Here is a 25,088-nt window from a genome sequence, read left to right as displayed (position 1 = left end):
TCGTTATGGTTGTTAAGGAACAGGGTTTGTTTCCGGGAAGAGGGATGGAGTTTAAATGACACGGTTTGAAACATAAAGATTATGGCTTGGAAGTGGTCTTTTTGTGGAAAAATTACCCACCCCAATTATTATTTCTATGAGTTTTCTAAAGATCCTATTTCTTTTCTCTTCTAGTGTAATTGGTGGATAATTTTCTCTTTCGTCGGGTATTTCCCGTTTTATCGTGTAAAAAAGTTAGAGAATCCTTAGTTCTCCCTTAAACCAAATCCTTGCTTACACAAAAAAAAATGTACATAAATCCTGAAAAGGAAACAACATATCAGCTACACAATCACAACTGTAATTGCAATTTAAAAATGAAATAAGACAATATTGTATTAATGGTAGGAAGTAGGGGTGGGAATAGGCTAGGACGAGTTGGGCTTTGCCATGTTTGAGTATGGCTTGCTAAAAAATTCAAAGCCTAAGTCTGGCCTGCAGCCTATCGTAGGCTTACTTTTTTGGCCTGAGCCTGGCCTTTTTGAAGGTCTGATTGGCCTGGCCTAGGTCTATGTAGGCTAGGCCGTAGGCAATGGAGTTTTCATTTTCAAACAAAATCCCAATCATACAATAATATAAACAAAAATGCATTTTGCACAGATGCAAGGTCGGAACAATTTTGGAGCGGATTACTTGCTTGGAGAATTCATGTAAGTTGCAATTTAATTTGGATATGGGTTGGTTCTTTGGCTTAATATTTTGTTGGACTATTTGGAAATGTAGGAATGAAGTGATTTTTAATGGGAGCGACAGTGCTGTCTGGCCTCCTTCGGAAACGGATGTTTTCTCGGTGTCCTCGTGTTATTCCGCTATGTGTGAAAGGCACTTTCCCTACGGTCCGTATAATGCTTACGACAAAGCCTTTTCGTCTATATGGAAGGTAGAAGTTCCACTTAAAGTTAGAGCTTTTGGTTGGAGGTTATTCGTTAATAGAATCCCTTTAAAGGATCTTCTCTTCCAAAGATGTATTCTTAATATTTCCTCCAACCTTTCTTGTGATTTTTGTGGTTGCTCCCCCGAGTCTTCTTTTCATTTTCTAATTGGTTGCCGCGAGGCGGAGATTGTTTGGAAAGAAATTTCCGGTTGGTTGGGAATGAACCATTGTGTGGCTACCGATTTTAAAGAAAGCTTTATTAAATGGTGCTCTTCTTGTGTTATCCTCAAAATAAAAAAGGGAAAGGTGGGGAGTATTTGGTTGGCAATTATTTGGAGTCTTTGGTTGAAAAGGAACGATATCATTTTCAAGAATGGTGTTTGGAACGCTAGAGACGTGGTTTAGGGGTGTAAGGCTCTCATTTGGAGGTGGTCTTATGTAGGGAATATTACCTATCCCAATTGTAACTTCTACAAGTTTAGCAAAAACCCTTTGCTTCACTTATCTTAAGTTCTATTTGGTGTGTAATTTTCCTTTTGGCTTCACTTAGCCTCTTTTGTAATCTTGTTGGACTTTTGTCCCGTTTCAATATATCTTGATTACAAAAAAAAGAAATTTATCTAAGTTTGATGGGTTGGGGTTTATCAAATTTATTTCTTGGAAATGGTTTATGACTTTTTCTAAGGTGAATGACACTTTACTTTGGCCGGATTGGTGTATCGATTCGAGACCGTTTTTTAGGTAGTTTGCTTGGGTAATTTTTTACCCGGTTGCATCCGGTTGGAGGTTTATGCTTTTTTTTTACTCCTTCTTGTAACCTTGTCTAGGTTGAGCACCTCTAGTGCTTGTTAATATATTCCCTTTTGCTTATAAGAAAAGGTTTAACCTAAAAGAGGGACAAATAAGCACAATATTTTTAATTCGAACATCAAACAAAACCGGCAAAATTTAATAGCAAACCCAAAATTTAGAATCTAGCTAAATTCTAAACTCTAAGCTATTGCAAAAAATAATTTTGAAGAAAGAGAACAAAATTTATTGGCAATAACATAGCCCTAGTTTCTATAATAAAAAGTAAATATTTGTAAATACATTTTTACTATATACTTATGGAGATATTATTGGGTAGTCAAGTGCCATAATTCCAAATACAAATTATTCAATTATTTTGAATGCACAATATATATTTTTAATTTTATGCATTTTATTACGCTTATGCTTCAAAGAATTTTATTTGAAATTATGTTCATATATTTATTTATCATACATAGATGACACTAGCTCAAAACCTAATTTTTTCCTGATTTTTTTAACTTATATCATGATTTGCATAAATTTTTTATTTATGTAAGTAATAATAAATTTAATAAAAATAATGTATATATATTTAATAAAAGCACGTAAGAGTATGAAAAAGTAAATTGTATGAAAAATAATTATTATAATTGAAATGAATGAAACAAATTACATCATGAATTTGTAATAAATAAAATTAGATATTACAATATCTTAAATAATAGTAACAAACTACTAAGTAACCATAAAAGCAACTATATTTCTAGTAGTAGTGGTTTGACTCATCAAATTTATGTCAGACATTATAACACTTATAGTTGAATTCCATGCAACAACATCAATTTTTAACAAGGCATAATTTCAACATTGGTTCCACAAGAACGAAAAGTATCCGAGTATGAGATAAACCGAGGATAGAATCCACAATTGTGTTGGCATATTTCTTCAACTTTCATAAATCTCTCATCCTCCAAATCACAACTATAAATCATTTTTTCTGTAGCAAATATCAAGAGATTACCGTTCATGATTGTAAACCCTCTTACATTTGGATCTTTCTCATTCAATCCCAAAGCTCTCACTCTTGTTTTCAAAACCTTTTGCCATAAACCAGCCTTATAATCTTTTAGATACCAAATGCTAAAAACTGAATTTTGTAATTTCACCAAACAAATGGAGCTACTCGAACTTGTCCCTTTACCCCATTTGAATATGCCCATGTTACACATCACATGACTATCCTTTATAGCTTGTCTGGGCAACTTAAGCATACTTGAACTTCCATTATCTAAATTATAAGACATGATATATGGCTTATAATAAGGACTCGATTTTTCAAAATAACGACCGCAATCGGAGATAAAATGAAGAGCTCTATTATACAATACATGCATGTCAAAATTCAAGCTCCTTCCACCCGGTAAAAAATCTTCATTCATAGTCTTCCATGCACCCTCTTTCCCATGATAAACATTGCATGCATAAGAATTTTGCATCCATTCTGTTATATTTTCAAATAGGAACACTTTATAATCATCTGAAGAGCAATCTAACATAATATTTATATTAGAAAGATTGTAGCTTCTTTGAAGGGACTCAATGATCGGAATACAAAACTTGGACTTTGTGATTGGATTACATATAAAAAATTCAATTTCTTCATCAATAATAGTGCGACAAAGAACTAAACCATTACTAGAATCTAAAACACATATTGAATTCGATAAGAAACTCAAAACATTATTAGGAACACCTGAAGATTGTCGGTATTTTGGTAGAGCTTGTAACTCTACCAATTTATAGTAGCTTTGACTTATTTTTTCAGGCTGAATGAAAAAGCATGTGTCTTCCCTTTCCATCAAATTCTGAGATTGCTTTGTTTTGAAAACAGTTTCTTTTGGAAAATTAGAGAACGAGTGACAAGTTGATTTGAGCTTGCAAATATTCTTAGCCGGTAGCCAAGAAAATATTTCGAAAGCAATGTCTAGACAAACATCCATGTTGTTGAGAATAGAGGACAAGACCGCAAAGAGAGTGGAAGGAGTGGGAAAAAAAGAATAACCGTGGAAGAGATTGTTTGCAAATGAGTGTACTTATATGAAGCCCTTGCTTATGGAAAACAAATCTTCTCATTGAATATTTTTTTTCAAAAGTAGAATAAATCTCAAATAATATATGATAATAAATTTTAATATTCGAAAAATAATTTGTTTTTTTTAGCAAATTTGGTTATAATTTTCTTTTAAAATTAGCGCCATTTTGTTATTTAATGAGAATAATTAACCATTTCCAATATAAGAGATAAGCTAATATAGCCCTTATGAAATGTTTGACCGGAAAACATGAACCGACACGTCTAATAGATAAATGAAATAAGTGTGATAAGATTTCTTTCAAATATTGAAATGTTTAAGGCTTACTATATTTTATTTATAAATCTTCAATCTATGCACTAGGTTCTTTTTCTCATTGCTGCATGTGCATTTCTCTTTCACCAATCATATTTCACCTTTCTGCATTCATCATTTTTGCAAAATGCATATCATCCAAGCCCTAGCACTTCTCCATTTGCATCGATGCACCCTCTTTCCTTAACTTCTCTCATGCATTCATTTCCACCTTAACTGCATGCCTCTTTAAAACTCGTTTTTTCAACATGATAGAAAAGCAAGACTTCCCACCTCATTCCATATAGGATTATGAGTGCATCAACTTAAATTCTAAATCATTTTCCTACAATATTCATGTTTCACCTTACATCTTCTATATTCATTTATATTAATAGTATCTTCTCATTTGTATTAATAGTAGTGATAAATAAATTAATATTTGTTAAAATAAATTTATAATTTTTATTATTATTTTGAAACACTCAAATATAATGTTTATGAAAAAGATTGATACAATTAAAATTAATAAAACTACTAATTGTTGGAACAATATGTGAATCAATGGAGGTGATGGATAATTTTGTTGAAATTGGAGAATTGGGAAAGATCAAGTTTAGAGAGAATAGAGATTAACTGAGAGAGTAAAAAATCATATGGCATTAAATCATTCAACATGTTACAAAATGTATATATAGTGCCTACTAACACTAAACAAAGTAACAAACAAAAGCTAAACAAAACAGCCTAAAAACAGAAATATTTTTCTGGTTTTTTTGCAGTAGTCTGACAGCTTTTTCAAAATAGCTTCTCAAATAAGCTGTTTTCCAAAAACACTTCAAAACCAATTACACTGCAATTGACTTATTATAATCATCCAACACACCACCTTAAGTCAAATGCTCAATGTTCTTCATGCCCAACCTCACCACGAGTCGCTTGAAAACATCATTTGTAACCGCTTTCGTCAACAAGTCTGCGACCTGTTCTTCACTTCTGCAGTGGCTCAAGCATAACTGTCCAGAACTTACTAAATCTCTCAAGTAGTGGAATCTCATCTCAATATGCTTGCTCCTCCCATGTGCTATGGGATTCTTAGCAAGGTTGATGGCTGAAACATTGTCCACCAACAGCAGAACAGCTCCTCTCGTGTTGCTGTCCAACTCACGCAGCAGGTTCACTAGCCACACAGCTTGGCATGCACATAGCAAAGCTGCGATATACTCCGCCTCACAAGAAGAGAGAGCAACCACCGGCTCCTTTTTAGAACACCAAGAGATTGGTGCTCCTCCGAACATAAAAACATAACCGGCCGTTGATTTTCGATCATCCTTATCTCCGCACCAATTGGAGTCGGTGTATCCGAGTAATTCGCAACTTTTGCCCATGTCACTTGCAGGAAATAAAATCCCACAGCCAAGAGTACCTTTCACATATCTAAGGATCCTCTTAACCGCTGCCAAGTGTGATACCTTCGGCCTCTCCATGAACCTACTTGCAATACCGACACTAAACGCTAAATCTGGCCGCGTATTGCACAAGTAACGCAATGATCCTATCAATCTCCGGTATTGAGTAGGATCCACATCTTGCTCATCTTCACTCTTGGACAGCTGTAAACGTGCCTCGGCTGGTGTTGTGGCAGCATTGCAATGCTCCATATCACACCTCTTCAAGATCTCCATTGCATACCTCTTTTGATGCATGAGCAGCCCCAACTTTGTCTTTTGGAACTCTATGCCTAAGAAGTATTTCATTGTGCCAAGATCACTCATTTCAAACTCCCTCATAAGCTCTTCTTTGAACTTTGAAATATAACTTTCACAGCTGCCCGTAATCAATAAATCGTCCACATAGAGACAAAGTATGATTACTCCTTCGCTTGCATCCGACTTCACATAAACACCATGTTCGGATACGCACTTCTTGAAACCAATGTCTATAAGAAAACCATCTATGCGTTTGTTCCAAGCTCTTGGAGCTTGTTTCAAACCATAGAGTGCCTTCCTTAACTTGTAGACCCTTGCCTCTTGATTTTGAATAAAAAACCCAGGTGGCTGTCCAACATAGACCTCCTCATCAAGTGGACCATTCAAAAATGCCAATTTGACGTCCATTTGATATAACGGCCAGCTGTTGTTGTTAGCTATCGCAACAACTAACCGGATGGTTTCATGCCTTGCTACCGGTGCGAACACCTCATCAAAATCTATCCCTTCCTTTTGCAAAAATCCCTTTGCAACTAATCGAGCTTTATGCTTGATTATTTCACCTTTCGGATTCGCTTTCACCTTGAAGACCCACTTCACACCAATTGCCTTTTTTCCTTTCGGTAAGTCAACCAACATCCAAGTATTGTTTTTCTCAATTGATTCAAGCTCTTCCTTCATTGCATTCATCCATTTTGGATCGCTTAATGCCTCCTCCGTATTCACCGGTTCGGATTCGGCCATTAAAGCGAAATGGATGAGATCACCATCATGATTGATCTCGCTATCACGGAATACCTCACAATCTCGGAGTCTTTGAGGCATACCTCTCTGCCTCGTTGGTCGTCTATTCGTTTCACTATCCTCCGTTGCGAATGGTTGCTGTCCAGGATCATTAGTAGGCTGGAAATTCAAATTTCCTCCCAGGTAATCGATTTCTGGGCCTGAATTTTGACTTCCAGCAGCACCACGGGGCTCTGTCACAGGCTGGAAATCAATTACCTCATTTGGTAAATCGATTTCCTGTACAGAAACAGCAGAAATTTTGCTGTCAAACGTCCGGATTTCGTCCACAATCACGTCCCGACTTACCACAATCCTCTTGCTACTAATATCAAACAATTTGTAGCCTTCGGTAGGATGATATCCAACAAGTAACAACTTCTCACCCTTATCATCAAGCTTCTTTCTAAGCTGTCCCGGAATGTGTCGAAACACAACCGAACCGAAAACACGCAAGTGACTCAAACTCGGTTTGAATCCGGACCATACCTCTTCTGGAGTTATCTTTTCCAGCTTCTTTGTCGGACACCTATTCAACAAATAGGCAGCTGTAGATACCGCTTCACCCCAAAGCTCTTTCGGTAAATTTTTGCCTTTTAACATGGTTCGTACCATGTTCATGATTGTCCGATTTTTTCTCTCCGCAATGCCATTTTGTTGTGGAGTGTAGGGAGGCACCACCTCACGGATTATCCCCTCATCATTGCAATAGCTCATAAACTCACCGGATGTGAATTCACCACCACCGTCTGTTTTGAGAGTTTTGAGCCTTTTACCGCATTGGCGCTCAACCATTGACTTAAACCGTTTGAACACTTCAAACACCTCATCCTTCCTCTTAATGAGGTAAATCCACAACTTCCTACTAAAATCATCAACAAACGTGACAAAGTATCGATTGCCACCGTAGGAGTTGACTTGCATCGGTCCGCATACATCGGAATACACCACCTCAAGGTGATGTTTGGTCCTATGACCCGCATCCTTGCTGAAATTACTCTTGTGTTGCTTCCCGTGAACACACTCTTCACATAGTTCAGCTGGAATTTTAATCCTTGGCAGCCCGGACACCATACCATGTCTTTGTAACGCGTCGAGATCACGAAAGTTGAGATGACCGAGACGGTAGTGCCATAACCATTCCTCACGACTTGCAGCTGTAGCTAAGCACCTATGCTCCATAACTTTCAACTCAATCTTGAAAGTTCTATTGGCAGACATAGGAGCCTTAAGGATCAAAACACCGTTTTGGTCCAAAACGCGCAAAACCTTGTTTTCCATGCGAACCGTGTAATTTCTTTCAAGCAATTGGCCAATACTTAAAAGATTACATTTGATTCCAGGAATATACAATACATCTTTGATCAAGGAATGGCCACCATCCCTTCTCATGATCAAAACATCACCGACACCATCGGCCACTAAAGTCGTGTTATCCGCGAATCTCACTCTACTTCGCGTGGCTTGATTGATCTTCACGAACCAATCCTTTCTACCCGTCATATGAGTCGAACAACCAGAATCCAAGTACCACTCATCACTACCTTGAACTCCATCTCGAACCGTTACCAATGCGTTTTTCTCCGAATGCGTTCTCTGCATTTTTTCGGTACTGCAGTAGTTGCTATCCAGCAACTTTCTACTGCTGTCCATGCCATTATTCTCCTCCGTAATCACCACAAGAAGTGTGTTATCATCATCCACTTCTTGCCTAGCAACCTTAGCTTCATCCGCATCACTCTCCTTGCGCTTGAAACGACAATCTCTTGAGAAATGTCCAAGCTTTTGACAATTGTAACATCTCTTGGTACTTTTGTCGAGCGGCTTGTAGTTGCCTTGACTACCATCCTTGGAGGTTCCTTCTCCTCTCTGTCCTCTTGAATTTTGTGGATTTTTTTCACCAAAATTCTGGAAATTCTTCTTATCTCTAGAAGACCATTTCCCTTTCGATCTCTTATTCTTCTCATTGAAACGAGCTTGTAAAGCCACTTCCGCTTTTGCCTTATCGTTTCCTCTTTCATCCATCCTTTGTTCATGAGCCTCCAATGAACTTTGTAGTTCATCCTTCGTCATGGTCTTGAGATCCTTCGATTCTTCAATCGCAACAACAATGTTGTCGAATCTTACCGTTAAAGAACGCAACACCTTCGACACAATGTTTTCCTCCGAAACTGACTCACCGCAAGCCTTCATTTGATTCACCAAACGCGTCACACGCGTTATGTAATCGTTGACCGTTTCCTTCTCTTCCATTTGAAGTAATTCAAACTGCCTCTTGTGAGTTTGTAACCTCACCACCTTCGCTTTGTCAACTCCCGCATACGCCTTCTCGAGTATATCCCAAGCTTTCTTCGCCGAGTCACAATCACCAACCTTTTCGAAGTTGTCTTCATCGACGCAAGAATGTATCAAGAAGAGAGCCTTGTAGTCTTTCTTCTTCTCTTCTTTGTGAGTGGCTTGTTGGGCAGCTGTAGCCTCTTCAGCAAGAGGGGTAACACCGGTAGTAATCACATCGAGCACGTCTTGGTAGCCAAAGAGAACTTTCATTTGTTTGCACCATTTGTTGTAGTTCTTTGAATCAAGAATGGGAAGTTTGGTGGGGATCTTGTCGTTTGAAACGGACATTGCAGCGGAATAGTATTGTAACCAAAGCTCTTGATGCCAAATGTTGGAACAAGCACAAAACCTTGTATGTGAATCAATGGAGGTGATGGATAATTTTGTTGAAATTGGAGAATTGGGAAAGATCAAGTTTAGAGAGAATAGAGACTAACTGAGAGAGTAAAAAATCATATGGCATTAAATCATTCAACATGTTACAAAATGTATATATAGTGCCTACTAACACTAAACAAAGTAACAAACAAAAGCTAAACAAAACAGCCTAAAAACAGAAATATTTTTCTGGTTTTTTTGCAGTAGTCTGACAGCTTTTTCAAAATAGCTTCTCAAATAAGCTGTTTTCCAAAAACACTTCAAAACCAATTACACTACAATTGACTTATTCTAATCATCCAACACTAATGAATTTCACTTATTAAAATGGGTCTCACTAACTTGTCACTTGTATCAATTTTTTATAAACCCATGCGTTTCTTCCTAAATATAAGACTTCTTAAATATACATTACAAAAATTAAAATATTGGTTATACTATAAAAATTGTTAGTAATTAACATAATTTTATAATTTATCTTTAATAAGAAAATTAATTAATATTTTAATAAGTTTATTCTTATTAATTATAAAAAATAGGTAATATAATTAAAAATATTAATGATAAAACTATTAATCTGCTGGGTAATTAGAGAGAAATTGTTGTTTTAATTTGGCTTAATTTATCTTTTGTTGTCTTAATTTAATTTAGGGTTAAATAAGTTTTTGGTCCCTATAAAGATTAGAGTTTCATTTTTAGTCCCTCCTAGGTTTTGGCAACGGTTTTAGCTGGTTTTGACAACGGTTTTTTTTATAAAAACCGTTGTCTAAAGGTAGGGAGGGACTAAAAATAAAAACTAGAATATTTATAAGGACCAAAAACTTATTTAACCCTTTAATTTATTATTTGTCTTTACTCCCTTAATTAAATATAGTTACAGTATAGTCCTTTAAAACCGTGTTGTTAGCCTACGTAGTCCCTTAGTTAATTCTTGTAAAAAAACAAAAATATATGGTGATGAATTCTTATCTGCCCAACTCAAAAAGTTGGGTAAAGTTACCTCCTTTGTAAAATGTTTTGAAAATAACAAATATGTGTAGTATTTTAATAAATAATTAAATGTGTTAAAAGAGATAGAATCATATAATTGGTTGAAGGTACACTACCAAACTTATGTTGATGGGTAGAGAAGTTGTCCCCATTGACTTTATTATTTTTAGTAAGTGTTACTTTAAATTTTCAATATATTTTACTAAAATTTGCATCCATTCTATTTTTAAATTATTTTTAAAATATCGATATAAGATTGAACGTATAAGAATGACATATGTTTTTCTTAAAAAAAATAATAAAAAAAACAAGAAAATAAAGGTCCCTAGAAATGACAAAAGATCTCCCAAATTATCTAAAGCAGTGAAAAAATTTAGAGGACAAATTTATTAGGATATATTTTAAAATTTTTCAATTCAGTATGAAGTATAATTAAGATGATTAATCTAAGGAATAAAAAATAATTATGCTTTGTATTTGTATTAAATCCAATATGATATTAATTTTTTTAAAAAAATCAGAAAAACCTAAGGAGTAAACATAAACGCGCATGTAATTGTAATATAAGTGGTTGGATTCCTTTAATTTTTATTCTCTGAGACTATAATAGTAACATGAGCATTCTTTTCAGCATTATCATCCATTCTTAACAGGGCATAATTTCAGAATTAGTTCCACACGAACGAAGAGTATCTGAGTAGGAGATAAAGCGGGTGTTAAATCCACAGCTATGTTGGCATATTTCTTCCACCATCATAAAGTTTTCATCATCTAAACCGCAAGTATATATTTTTTCTTCGGTCGAAAAAACTAAAAGATTTCCGTTCATAATGGTAAATCCTGTAACATTAGGATCTTTCTCCCTCAATCCCAACGCTCTCACTCTTACCTTCAAAACCTTTTGCCATAAACTTGAATCATAATCTTTTAAAAACCAAACAGTAATGACACACTTTCTTAGTTTTACCAAACAAATAGAACTATAAGAACTATTCACCTTACCCCAATTGAATATGCCCATGTTACACTTCATATGACACCCTTTTAGAGCTTGTCTTGGCAACTTTAGCATACTTGAGATTCCATTATCTAGATTATAAGATATTATATACGGCTTATAAAAAGGACTTGATTTTAACAAGTAATTTCCGCTATCTGAAATAAAATGAAGTGATCCTTTATGAAACACATGCATGTCGAACTTCATGCTCCTACCACCGGGTAAAAAATTGTTTTCCATAGTTTGCCACACACCTTCCTTCCCATGGTAAACATTGCAAACATAACAAGCTGGAAACCATTCTGATGTATTTTCAAAGAGAAACACTTTGTAGTCATCTAAAGAGCATTCTAACATTATATTCATATTTGCAAGCTTATGGTTTTTTTGAAGTGAATCTGGAATAGGAATAGGAAACCAAGACTTTGTAATTGGATTGCATATGAAAATATTAATAGGATCATTATTGATAATGTTACAAAGAAGCAAACCATTACTAGAATCTAAGACACAAATGGAATTTGAGAGAAAACTTAAAACATGAGTAGGAATACCAGAAGATTGTTGGTGTTTGGGTAAAGACTGAAATTCTACTTTTTTATTGTATCTTTGACTTATTTGATCGGGCTGAATGAAAAAACATGTGTCACCTCTCTCAAACAAATTTTGAGATTGTTTTGTTTTGAAAAGAATTTCTTTTGAAAAATTAGAGAATGAATGAGAAGTTGATTTGAACTTACAAATACTTTTTGCTGGTAGCCAAGAAACTATTTCAAAAGCAATTTCTTCAAATACTTCCATTAGAGAACGCTGGAAAAAAAATTAGAGAGTGCTGGAAAAAAAATCAAACAAGAACACAAGACCGACGAGTAGAAGAGAGTGGAGTGGATGAAAAATTAAAGGAACGAAGATGTGGGTATCTTATACGACCAAATGAGATACATTTGACAGTTTAGAGATGTGGGTATTTATATATTTGAATAATGAAGCCCTTGCGCTAGCATTTAAACCAATACTTATCCAAATTATATTTTCTTACTTAATTTCTACATTTTGCAAAACTAGAATAAATTTAAAATAATATTTGACAATAAATTACAGTTAATTTGAACAAAATTAAACAAATTTGGATATACTTTTTTTGAGATGAGCACCCTTTACATTATTAAAATATAATGATTGCTTTCTAAATTTAAAAATAAGCTAATATAAATGTTTGAAATGGAATATTTATTTGAAAATTTAGAATAAATATAAATTATATATCTAAAAAAGAATATTCACCAAACATTTGAATAAATAAAATAAATAAATTACTTCAAATAAAAAAATTAATAATAGAAAAAAATATTCAAATATAAATAATTATATTTCATATACCATAATAAAAAAGGAAAAAATTTAAAATTTAAAAAGTATAAATATAAAATTAATTATTGATTCAAAGAATAATTGTAATAATATTCATCAAACAATTAAAGAAAGAAATGAAATTAAGAAATAACACAAAATAGAAAAAGTTAATAAAAAAACTAATCTATATATTAATTATAATTCATCTACGGAAACAACAATAAAAAAAATTAAAATCACTAATAAGTAATTAAAATTATAATTCATATTCTAGTTCAATGAAATATTTTAAAATTTGAACCGAATTGTCTGATTTAATTGATTGAACTGAAAATCGAATGTGACCCCGGTCCGGTCAATCTTTTAATATCGTAGATTGGTTAAAATTAAAGTAAAAGTGGTAAAATCGGATTGAACCATTTAAAACTACTCAAACAAAGAACTGGAATCAGGTTTGTAATACTCCCCCAATTCAAAAAAATGTCTGATATTGACTAGTTTTAGTTTTTAATTAACAAATAAAAAATAAAAATAATTAATATATTTGTAGCAACCTGCCTAAAATTTTAACTTAGAGAGTCGCCACCTATTCTGAAGGGCGAATAGGAAACCCTACGCAGTATAGAGATCAGGGTAAGATACTATATTCAGGTCGAGGGAAGGTGTTAGGCACCCTCAACCCTTTCCTATTGGCTTTGAATCTAAGGGTCAAGTTTTATGGCTAAGAGTTAAGGTTTTATAACTAAAGAATTGAATAAGGGGAAAATTGAGATTTTAGGGAAGGGGACTCGCCTTGTTGCCAAGTGCCTACGTATCTCCTTATGGAGAATCAGAGTCAACGTAGTTCGGACACAGGATTGTACGCCTTAGAATTAGATATTTGAGTGGTTTGAAGGCTTTTTGAATGGCCTATCGTAGTTTGTGATTTGAAATGCGAAAGTTCGAAGGTATTTTGAATTACCTTATCGTAGTTTGAACAATCGCAGTATTGAAGAGATGAAAATATGTAGTGTCGTGGTTTAGTGTGTTTTAGATGTTTTTTAGATTTGGGCGTACAACCCTGATTTTAATTTGTACTATTAATCGCGATGATCAATAAGTTTGATCACCATAATTAATAGATTAGTAAAAGATTGCTGGCAATTCTAATCGATTGATTCGATTATCACTTTTAGCAAATGGAATGTATTTTAATATAATTATTAATTTATCGTTATCCCTCATAATCAATAGCTTTGATTAAAAATAATAACGAATTTTTAAGGAAAAATGCTAATCATCGTAACCAATAGCTTTGGTTAAAACCGTTTAGCAAAATAAATATTATTTTAATATATAGGATTTGATTAATTAAATTAACCGATTATTAATCATCGCGACCAATAAATTTAGTCGAAACGAATAATAATTTAAATCCTAATATTTTGGCTAAAAAACCAATGGGATTGGACGAACCCTAATGCCTTGATCTTTAGGTTTTTTGTGATTTTTGTAATTAAAATTAGAATAAATTAAATCGAATAGTTTTGAAGAAAAAGGTAAGGAAAATAATTATCACAATCCTAATCCTAATTTGATTATGTTTCCCTAATCCTAATTTAAATAAATAAATTGAATTAAACCATACTTAATTATTATTTAAATTCTAAACAATTAAATAATAATAATAATAATAATAATAATAATAATAATTATATAAAGAAACCTGGCTGTGATCCTATGTGGGCAAGCTAGGAGGTGCATGATGTGCCTTCGCTCCCAGCAGCGTTGGATCAAACTCTGATGAAGATCCAAGGGCCAATGCTTGAGGGCTTACCGTGTCATGTCGCTGGATGCTACACTGGATCAGCGCATAAAACATCACAAAAATCATACGTCCTCTGCATGGGTCGAACCCAGGACGTCCCAATCATCAGCAAACTCACGCTTCCATCCCACTGCCACTTGTTTTTTGTTAATAATACTGAAACGAATAATCATAACCAAAAAAACGAGCATTAAATTATTGTTGGAACCATAAAAGTCAGCGCGGGGCCCTTTTTCAGACCGGCCTATCCCGCAGTGACAACACATTGTCTTCTTCATGGGGCTGCAATATTGAATCTTGAAACCCCCCCCCCATGCGGCCATGATCGAGTTCCATCCCTCCATCTTTACTCATCCATAACTTCCTCAATTCTCCACGAAATCCAACAAAATTTGAACCAAAATTGTAGAGCTAAATGTCATGAACACAACCATCATAAATTCGAAACAAATGGAACATTGTATCAAGTATAAAATCAAACTCAAAGTCATGGTTTCAATATGTTCCAATAACATAAACACATAATTAAACTAAAACAAACCACGGTTATTATAACGAAGAGATCACCCAGATCTTCTAATTGAAGCATGGTGAGTCTAATAGTATCGATATTTCAGTCTGAAACGGCCTGGAGCATGCAAACCGAACCTCTTCCATGCTTGCACCTCACCAATGGCGTTTTGAGATTCTTACGTCCAGGATCTTTAATAATCATTCAAACCTGTCTTGAATAGTCTCAGGAACTCATTAGAATCATCAAAACACATTTAAACGCCCTAATATGAGAGATTCGAAAAAATAAAAATGTTGACGAAAAGATTACTTACGCTGCGTGCAACCTATGCATTCTCAGTGTCTAAAAACCCCATAGAATTACCTTATACCTTCTCAGAAAGAGGATAGAAGGCTCCACTGGCTTTGCATCTCGTTGAGACCAAGAAATTTCTTATGCCCTAGTTCTTGGATTTTTGGAAGTTTGGAGAGAGTCTCTTGAGGCAGCCTCCTCTCCCAAAATTTCGTCCCCCCCTCATGCTGAGTATTTTAGAATATATATGAGTGTCTTTAGGGTTTAATATGGGCTTGGTCCTCTTCTTTCAAATCCCTTGGAATTTTGCATAAGTATTCATGACATTTTTCTTCTAATTTTGGCTAAAACACCTCCCCCCCATGCATGAACGAAATTTGGCCTTTCTTAAGGTATTGTTTGGGCCCTTAGGTGATTAAAACAAGATCCACATAAATTAATCCATTCATTTTGATATTTTTTATAAGTTTATTTGATATTTAAATGAACAAAAATTCAAATAAATAGTAAATAAAATTATAAAAGGATGGATATGGATTTAGAGGTCTCCTATAAAGTCATGACCATGTTTGAAGTGGAAATCTTAGGCCCATTACTCAAGAAATTCAAAATTCTTCACTTAGGGTTTTATGCACATCTTAAAAATCGCCCAACTTCTAAACCATGTATCTCTTTTGTTATTTGCCCTATGACCATGTCCAAAGACTTTTTGGAAAGTTCAAAGAGTCCTCTAAATGATGCCTTTGGTTTCATCTCAGTTGAAGCTTCTATGCTCAAGTTACGAGCTTTGACCCAAAAAGGTGTTTTTTGTTGACTTTTTGGGGGACCTATAATCTCTTTGACCATATCTCTTGAACGATGCATTTCCAGCCTTGGCTTGTGAGAGACAAAGTTGTAGAGAATCTAATTTCCTTCAGAATAGGCTTTGGGTGAGGAATTTCTGATAAAGTATGAGAGAGTTATGCCCAGTCGAAGTTGAGTTGACTTTCTCCTAGAGGAACCCTAATTTGAACCTTTTTGTATTTGTTCATCTCTGAGCTCCTACTGATAAATCATGATCAATCTTTGATCAAATGATTGGTATACCCTCACATACTTGATATTGACCAAAAATCTTGAAGTTTGACTGTACTTTGACTATAGTTGACTTTTAGGTCAACATAGTCGATTATTGCTCATTTGAACCTTTGAATGGGAAAGTCTTGGGATTGAAGTTTGATATATAAGTGAGTGACCTGAGTAAGCCATTGAAACCTGAACCATTGAGGATGCATAGAGGGACCTTTGATTGAATAAAAGAGGGCAAATTTTGGGGTATGACAGCTGCCCCTGTTCAATCTTCTTAAACCTGAAGAATTAGATAGGCACGTCTGCCTATCGTGATCTAAAGGTGGAAGATGATTGGACACTGAAATACCCTAAAATTTGCATTTGTCGAGAAGGACTTCTGAGGGAGATGGGCTTACAGATGCCACCCAGGGAAAATGTTCCTCCTTCTTCCTCCTTTTTTTGTGGAGCTACGCATTTTGATCGTAGCGTGGCCTGAAAAGGCAGTTTTGACTTTATGCAATGCTTATGATGCATGATGCAGTGAGCTTCTCAAAATAAATGAGAGCGGTGTATGTATATGCGTGATGTATGAATGAAGTATGTTAGTTGAAATGATGCATGATGGTTAGTTATGTTAATCGGAGTATGTTAGTAATTTGGAAAAAAGAAAAATAAACCTTTGTTTGTTGATGATGTTTTGGAGAAGATCACTGCCGAGGGACTAACGTGATAAATCCAGTTGAGGAATAGTTTGAAAAACCTTGTGTGCCTAGAAAAGCTCCTAAAAAGGACGGAATACGTCTTGAAGAAGACTTCCTGGAAAGGTTCCTGAAAAGGAAGAGCGAGGACCTTCTGTTGGTTGTGTAATTGGCTTGCTATGGTCAGCAAGCTTCCGCAGTTTGTGAACCCCCACTTACTGTAGTTCTAGTAAGTCTTCGTAGTTTGTGAACCCCTCACTTACTATAGTTCTAGTAAGTCTCCGTAATTTGTGGACCCCAATAGGATTGCTTGCTATAATTCTAGCAAGTTCACCTGCACCGACAGGGTTATCTGCGAATATCATCGCAGAATTTACCTGTATCACCAGGGTTATCTGCGAGTGTCATCGCAGAATTTACCTGTATCACCAGGGTTATCTGCGAGTGTTATCGCAGAATTTACCTGTACCACCAATAGGGTTATTCGCGAGTGTTGTCGCGAAATTTACCTATGTCACCAGGGTTATCTGCGAGTGTTATCGCAGAATTTACCTGTACCACCAATAGGGTTATTCGCGAGTGTTGTCGCGAAATTTACCTATGTTACCAGGGTTATCTGCGAGTGTTGTCGCAGAATTTACCTGTACCACCAATAGGGTTATTCGCGAGTGTTGTCGCGAAATTTACCTATGTTATCAGGGTTATCTGCGAGTGTTGTCGCAGAATTTACCTGTACCACCAATAGGGTTATTCGCGAGTGTTGTCGCGAAATTTACCTATGTTACCAGGGTTATCTGCGAGTGTTGTCGCAGAATTTACCTGTACCACCAATAGGGTTATTCGCGAGTGTTGTCGCGAAATTTACCTATGTTATCAGGGTTATCTGCGAGTGTTGTCGCAGAATTTACCTGTACCACCAATAGGGTTATTCGCGAGTGTTGTCGCGAAATTTACCTATGTTATCAGGGTTATCTGCGAGTGTTGTCGCAGAATTTACCTGTACCACCAATAGGGTTATTCGCGAGTGTTGTCGCGAAATTTACCTATGTTATCAGGGTTATCTGCGAGTGTTATCGCAGAATTTACCTGTACCACCAATAGGGTTATCCGCGAGTGTTAACGCGAAATTTACCTATGTAGAATTTTGTTTTGTAAATGCGTGTGCATCATGCTTATGCGTTATGCACATGCCCCTGTTGTTTGTATAATGCGTATGTTCGAATGCTTACACATGTATATGTTGTATGTCTATTGATGAAACGGTCAGACGAGGACTGACTACCAGACGGGAACTGGACTTTGTAATGGTTTGGATTGCCAATAAAAATTGGGCTTTTGTGATATGTATATGCTAATGCTAATGCGTATGCATGTATGCTAATGCTGATGCAATCTCATGGTTTTATCTCCTCAAACCCTTTGAACTTGTTTATTCCATGCTTGCACTTATACCCTGACTATGCTTATGCTGGCTTTGTAATGTTTATGTATGCTTATGCATATGCGTATGCTTGGTTGACGTAATGAGTGGAACGAAGTAATGTCTTCTGTAAGATTACCCGAAAAGGTCTTTTTGGAATGGAAGTGAATGTTTTAGAATAGATCACCTAGAAATATTCGTAGAATGTCTTAAAGAAGACCACCTGAAGAAGTTCCTGAAAAGAATGACAAATTGTCTTAAAGAAGACTACCTAAAAAGGTACTTAGGAAAAGAATGTCCTGAAGAAGACTACCCAAAAAGGTTCTTTGGGAATGACGATGATTGTCTTAAAGAAGACTACCTAAAAAGTTACGGTGTAATGTATCAACCAATGTATGTAATGCATGACTTGTATGTATTCGTATGATGCTCCGATGATAGATTGTTGAAAACCAAAGCGTATATAGCTCACTGGAGTTGCAGGTTTGTTGGATGCTAGCGCGATTCCCCAATACTGTTTTTTTTAAGATCGTAGTTAGGAGAAAGATTTGTCGGATGTTGTAAAGTGCGAGAACGCCTTTTCCTTTTGATGCGCGCCTTGCCCCAGTTTGATTTTGTGAAATACTCCACGCCTTTAACCTTTGGAGGTTCTCCACACCTTTAACCTTTGGAAATTCTCCACCTTTTTAACCTTTCGAGGTTCTCCACACCTTATGGGTTTGATACCCAATGCCCCAATGTTTAGTGGAAAAAGATGCATATGATCTCCAAGCTATGAAGGAAGTGCCCCAGGGAATAGCCTTGTCATATGCTTCGATGTTTAGATTGAAGGGTGTGCCCCTGATCTCCAGGTCATGGGAGGTTATCCATAGTGTCTATCCTTTGAATTTGAATTCTTCCCATGTCTGACATGCCCCTGTTTGAGATTGCTTTGAGATGTGCCCCAAGTCGATTGAACCTTAGGAAGACTGCCCCTAGTCAATAAGATGCTCGATTGTATGCCCCTGTGCTCCTTGAAATTTTTGCCCCTGTTTAGGAGAACCCCCTAGATGTGGTTCCCCCGACTCCAGGGTCTTTATTAGAAATGATCACCTTTGATTAACCCATTTCGAGATTTCCTCGATGCTAAGTGTATACTCGTAGATGGTGTTGTTCTTTTTGAGAAGTAGCTCCAATGGAATGCGTATGCAAGTTTTGAAATCGAAGTCCGTTATGAATTAGGACTGGATGGTTTTGAAAAGAATGCTTGAAGAAGCATAGTGATTAGAAGTAGTTTTAACAAACATAGGAGTCAGTATAACAAATCCTGCTTAACATGCTTTCATGGTTAACCTTGCCTCAATTAGGACTTTTAAATGTTGTAACTTGGCCTGGTTCATGTTTTAAGAAACAATGGATATAAGGCTCAAAATTTATTTAACCCACCCCTTTCTCCTTGATGTTCTCCAGATCCTAAAATTCGCCTAATTCAATGAATGCGCTTTGTTTGTAAGAGAATCGTTTTTTTTTTTTATGTTTAAGCAAAAACCTTAGTAGAGATCCAAGCATTGATGATTTAGCAGTCACAAGTTTATCCTTTGTATTTCACCTTTGTTTTTTTTATCCCTTATTTTTGCATGAACCAACTCTTTTGAGTTTGGTCCATCGGGATGCCCTCATTTTTGCCTAAGTCATTTTTGTTTTCTTTCATGGAATTTTTGTTTTGACTTAGCGGGCGTTTTTCTTTTGAAAGCTCCTTTTGAGATATTGATTTTTTTTGGATATTGAATACTGTGACTGCCATGTCGATTTTGATTTGTAAGCTTCGCCTTTGATGCTTCCTCGATCTTGAATGATGTAATGAGGAAAAAGATTGTTGTGAATGTTATCTCCATTACTCCCTCAATCTTGAATGAACGCGAGGAAGAAGATATGCTTGAACCTTATGCTTGGATTGACTGATTCTCTTGGCAACCAAAATACACCATTGAATTAATTGAAATCTACCCTGCCCCTGGTTGAAATCAAGGTTTATTTAAAAAGTAGAAGAAAACTCCAACTCCTGGCTCGAGGGGGTAACGAGGGATTAACATCCTTATATCTCCACTGTTTGGGAATTGAAACAATGCCTGTACATCCTCGGTTCGGTTTTACCTTGAAAGCATATGTTTAGCGAGACTTAGTTATTTGTATTCGTCATTCTCCCTCAAGTTTGTTAATAACCCTAAAAATAGAAGTGTACGACTAGAAAATCGTAGTAGTGTGCGAATGAATCGACTCCAAAACCTGCATGGTCATCCCATTAGAATTGTTAATTCGAAGGTACAACTTTTATCTTGAGTGACACTTAGCGATCGTAGAGGTTGAAGTTTTGAGCACGGTAAACACCTATTGATCCTAGGGATAATCTCCTTTGTAGATCCACTGACCTTGTTTCACTCCTTAGATTCTCAAACTTGTAGAAGTGAGGGCAACCTCGAATGTTCTTTGGACATGTCAAACCTGGCGGGAATAAATCGTTAGCGGTGGGTTTTCGTCGTATCGGAACTTCATGAGTTTCCTTTGACTAAACCTCTTTTGCTTTTCCTAAGGATAGTATCACCTATGACCCTTTTTTCTTGGTGTGGGGCTGACATATGTCGAATTCCCTCCATCGTAGTTATGCATCTTTGCTTAGGGTATTGCCCAAGTTGGACTGACCCTTGCCCCAGGTTATCGTAGAGCGTCCTTGAAAGTTTGATATGTTCTAAGATGAACCCCTTTATGACTAGATACATCTTGAGTGTATCTTATGAGGGAACTCTTTGTTGAACTGATCCTTGCTCGATGAAAACCTTTATCGTATTCATAATCCTGTTATGACAAGGCATGGACATGCGGTTGGCATGGTGACAGACATCCTCTTTTTTCTTAGTAAGACTAAGGTCATTCTCAATTTATCCTCCTTTCTCCATAGTCTACGATCCTTTTATTTTTTTTTTGCGAGTCTCAGGAAATCGGCTAGCGCGGTAAGTGTGGATGCGGGTGAAGATGCAAATGTAAATGTAGATGCAAATGTATGTCAATGCAAATGCATGCGTATGCGAGAGACTCCTTGTATTATAACTCCATGTATGCAATGCAGACGTGTAATATATGATCCTAGGGATAGCCTTAGAGGCGACATTAGACCCTCTTGGAATCTTTGCAGGATAAATGTTATGACACGCTAAGGGAAATCCCTTGGATTCGAGAGTATGCAGAAGATAGCGGCTAGTGACCGTTCAAGACAGTCACTAAATCTCAAGGCCATCGAGAGGCCAATCAACGTGTACCAATGAATTTGTCCCTCGTGGGAAGGTTCTCTATGCGGAACACAACCTATCTAAGAACGATATGGACGAAGAGAAATCCCTACAGGCTAGGGATGTGATGTGTAAATGGAGATCCAAACCCTACAAGTTAGAGGGTGCACGGGAATAAGCATGGAGTGGCCATTCAGGACAGTCACTAGATTTCATAGCCATCGAGAGGCCAATCGAACGCATGCTAGTGAAGTTGTCCTTCGGGAAAGGACGCGTCATTGTGAAAACACGTGGATGTAACAGAAAATCCCTATATGCTAGGGAGTACGTAGTAGCAAGCACGGGGTGACCGTTCACGACAATCACCGAATCGCATGGCCATCGAGAGGCCAATTGACGTGCGTTAATGGAAATGTCCTTCGTGGGAAGGACGCGTAGTTGTAAGAATACAAGGATATAAAAATAAAATCCCCACAGGCTAGGGGATGCGTAGATGGTGATGTCCTTCGTGGGAAAGACATGGTCTTTAGGAATTTGTGTCCCTACAGGCTAGGGACCACTTAGGAGTACCTGCAAAATGGCAATGCATAGATATTCGAAGTATATATGTTGCAAACACATAATAAGCACATAAACACAAAAGTCCTAGGTTCATAGGTTCGACGTAACGACTCTAGGGAGCCTACCCTTTTTTTGGGAGTGTTCTAGAAGGTCTCATGGGGTCGTTCGTAGCCTCCGAGACTTTTTGTCTCTTCGGATTTTAGAACAACTCATTTTATCCATGAGGTTCGAATTTTTGGGGTAGGTTCTCGGAGAGATCAGCCAAGTATCCAGTCCTGCCCTCAACAAAGTCAAGCCTCGTTTTGGACATTTCCGAATACTCAACCCACTCCGAGTGGAATTATCAGTGAGATTCGTAGGAGATTTGTACTCCCCTATTGATCTCAAAGTTAACTCCCACACTTAGGTTTAACAACAATTTTATATATCCCAGAAAATGCAATAGAAATAAAAAATATTCACTTAAATAAATAGTTAATTCAAATGCAGTAATGAAATTGCAGAGGAAAGTAAATAAATAAAATTTAAATATTTACTAACCTCGAAATCCGGCTGCTTATGATTAAAAAAATGCAATACACAGCGAAGATTTAAATAAACAGACATTATTTAAATAGCGAATATTTATTTTGAATGATATAAATAAATGAAATTATAGATAAATAAATAAATAAAAATTAAATTTTATCTATATTTTTTTTAAAAAGATAAACTTTCCCCAAACCCTAAAAAATGGCAGATTTGCCAAACCCTAAAATGGCCACACCTAAACCCTGCCAAAACCTATAGGAGCATAGTAATTCACCGTTATGGTTGTCCCCAGCAGAGTCGCCAGCTGTAGCAACCTACCTAAAATTTTAACTTAGAGAGTCGCCACCTATTCTGAAGGGCGAATAGGAAACCCTACGCAGTATAGAGATCAGGGTAAGATACTATATTCAGGTCGAGGGAAGGTGTTAGGCACCCTCAACCCTTTCCTATTGGCTTTGAATCTAAGGGTCAAGTTTTATGGCTAAGAGTTAAGGTTTTATAACTAAAGAATTGAATAAGGGGAAAATTGAGATTTTAGGGAAGGGGACTCGCCTTGTTGCCAAGTGCCTACGTATCTCCTTATGGAGAATCAGAGTCAACGTAGTTCGGGCACAGGATTGTACGCCTTAGAATTAGATATTTGAGTGGTTTGAAGGCTTTTTGAATGGCCTATCGTAGTTTGTGATTTGAAATGCGAAAGTTCGAAGGTATTTTGAATTACCTTATCGTAGTTTGAACAATCGCAGTATTGAAGAGATGAAAATATGTAGTGTCGTGGTTTAGTGTGTTTTAGATGTTTTTTAGATTTGGGCGTACAACCCTGATTTTAATTTGTACTATTAATCGCGATGATCAATAAGTTTGATCACCATAATTAATAGATTAGTAAAAGATTGCTGGCAATTCTAATCGATTGATTCGATTATCACTTTTAGCAAATGGAATGTATTTTAATATAATTATTAATTTATCGTTATCCCTCATAATCAATAGCTTTGATTAAAAATAATAACGAATTTTTAAGGAAAAATGCTAATCATCGTAACCAATAGCTTTGGTTAAAACCGTTTAGCAAAATAAATATTATTTTAATATATAGGATTTGATTAATTAAATTAACCGATTATTAATCATCGCGACCAATAAATTTAGTCGAAACGAATAATAATTTAAATCCTAATATTTTGGCTAAAAAACCAATGGGATTGGACGAACCCTAATGCCTTGATCTTTAGGTTTTTTGTGATTTTTGTAATTAAAATTAGAATAAATTAAATCGAATAGTTTTGAAGAAAAAGGTAAGGAAAATAATTATCACAATCCTAATCCTAATTTGATTATGTTTCCCTAATCCTAATTTAAATAAATAAATTGAATTAAACCATACTTAATTATTATTTAAATTCTAAACAATTAAATAATAATAATAATAATTATATAAAGAAACCTGGCTGTGATCCTATGTGGGCAAGCTAGGAGGTGCATGATGTGCCTTCGCTCCCAGCAGCGTTGGATCAAACTCTGATGAAGATCCAAGGGCCAATGCTTGAGGGCTTACCGTGTCATGTCGCTGGATGCTACACTGGATCAGCGCATAAAACATCACAAAAATCATACGTCCTCTGCATGGGTCAAACCCAGGACGTCCCAATCATCAGCAAACTCACGCTTCCATCCCACTGCCACTTGTTTTTTGTTAATAATACTGAAACGAATAATCATAACCAAAAAAACGAGCATTAAATTATTGTTGGAACCATAAAAGTCAGCGCGGGGCCCTTTTTCAGACCGGCCTATCCCGCAGTGACAACACATTGTCTTCTTCATGGGGCTGCAATATTGAATCTTGAACCCCCCCCCCCATGCGGCCATGATCGAGTTCCATCCCTCCATCTTTACTCATCCATAACTTCCTCAATTCTCCACGAAATCCAACAAAATTTGAACCAAAATTGTAGAGCTAAATGTCATGAACACAACCATCATAAATTCGAAACAAATGGAACATTGTATCAAGTATAAAATCAAACTCAAAGTCATGGTTTCAATATGTTCCAATAACATAAACACATAATTAAACTAAAACAAACCACGGTTATTATAACGAAGAGATCACCCAGATCTTCTAATTGAAGCATGGTGAGTCTAATAGTATCGATATTTCAGTCTGAAACGGCCTGGAGCATGCAAACCGAACCTCTTCCATGCTTGCACCTCACCAATGGCGTTTTGAGATTCTTACGTCCAGGATCTTTAATAATCATTCAAACCTGTCTTGAATAGTCTCAGGAACTCATTAGAATCATCA

The 25,088-nt window shown here is 36.1% G+C and overlaps 2 protein-coding genes across 2 annotated transcripts; both read right to left on the bottom strand.

Annotated features, from left to right (window-relative positions):
• Positions 1 to 2,553: 2,553 nt before the first annotated feature.
• Positions 2,554 to 3,708, bottom strand: LOC131650860 (uncharacterized). The gene has a single exon (XM_058920567.1). It carries the CDS (start codon positions 3,706 to 3,708, stop codon positions 2,554 to 2,556), a length of 1,155 nt encoding a protein of 384 aa, XP_058776550.1.
• A 7,230-nt stretch (positions 3,709 to 10,938) lies between these two features.
• On the bottom strand, positions 10,939 to 12,093 carry LOC131650859 (uncharacterized). Its single transcript, XM_058920565.1, has one exon. The coding sequence runs from the start codon at positions 12,091 to 12,093 to the stop codon at positions 10,939 to 10,941; it is 1,155 nt and encodes a 384-aa protein (XP_058776548.1).
• Between the last annotated feature and the right edge of the window lie 12,995 nt (positions 12,094 to 25,088).

This window comes from Vicia villosa, linkage group LG2 (genome assembly GCF_029867415.1).
Source record: "Vicia villosa cultivar HV-30 ecotype Madison, WI linkage group LG2, Vvil1.0, whole genome shotgun sequence".
NCBI lineage: Eukaryota > Viridiplantae > Streptophyta > Magnoliopsida > Fabales > Fabaceae > Vicia > Vicia villosa.
This window is presented reverse-complemented; position numbering and strand designations above follow the sequence as displayed.

Bases quoted from the DNA above. Each gene is read 5' to 3' on its own strand.
- LOC131650859 (XM_058920565.1), bottom strand. From the start codon at position 12,093: ATGGAAGTATTTGAAGAAATTGCTTTTGAAATAGTTTCTTGGCTACCA.
- LOC131650860 (XM_058920567.1), bottom strand. From the start codon at position 3,708: ATGGATGTTTGTCTAGACATTGCTTTCGAAATATTTTCTTGGCTACCG.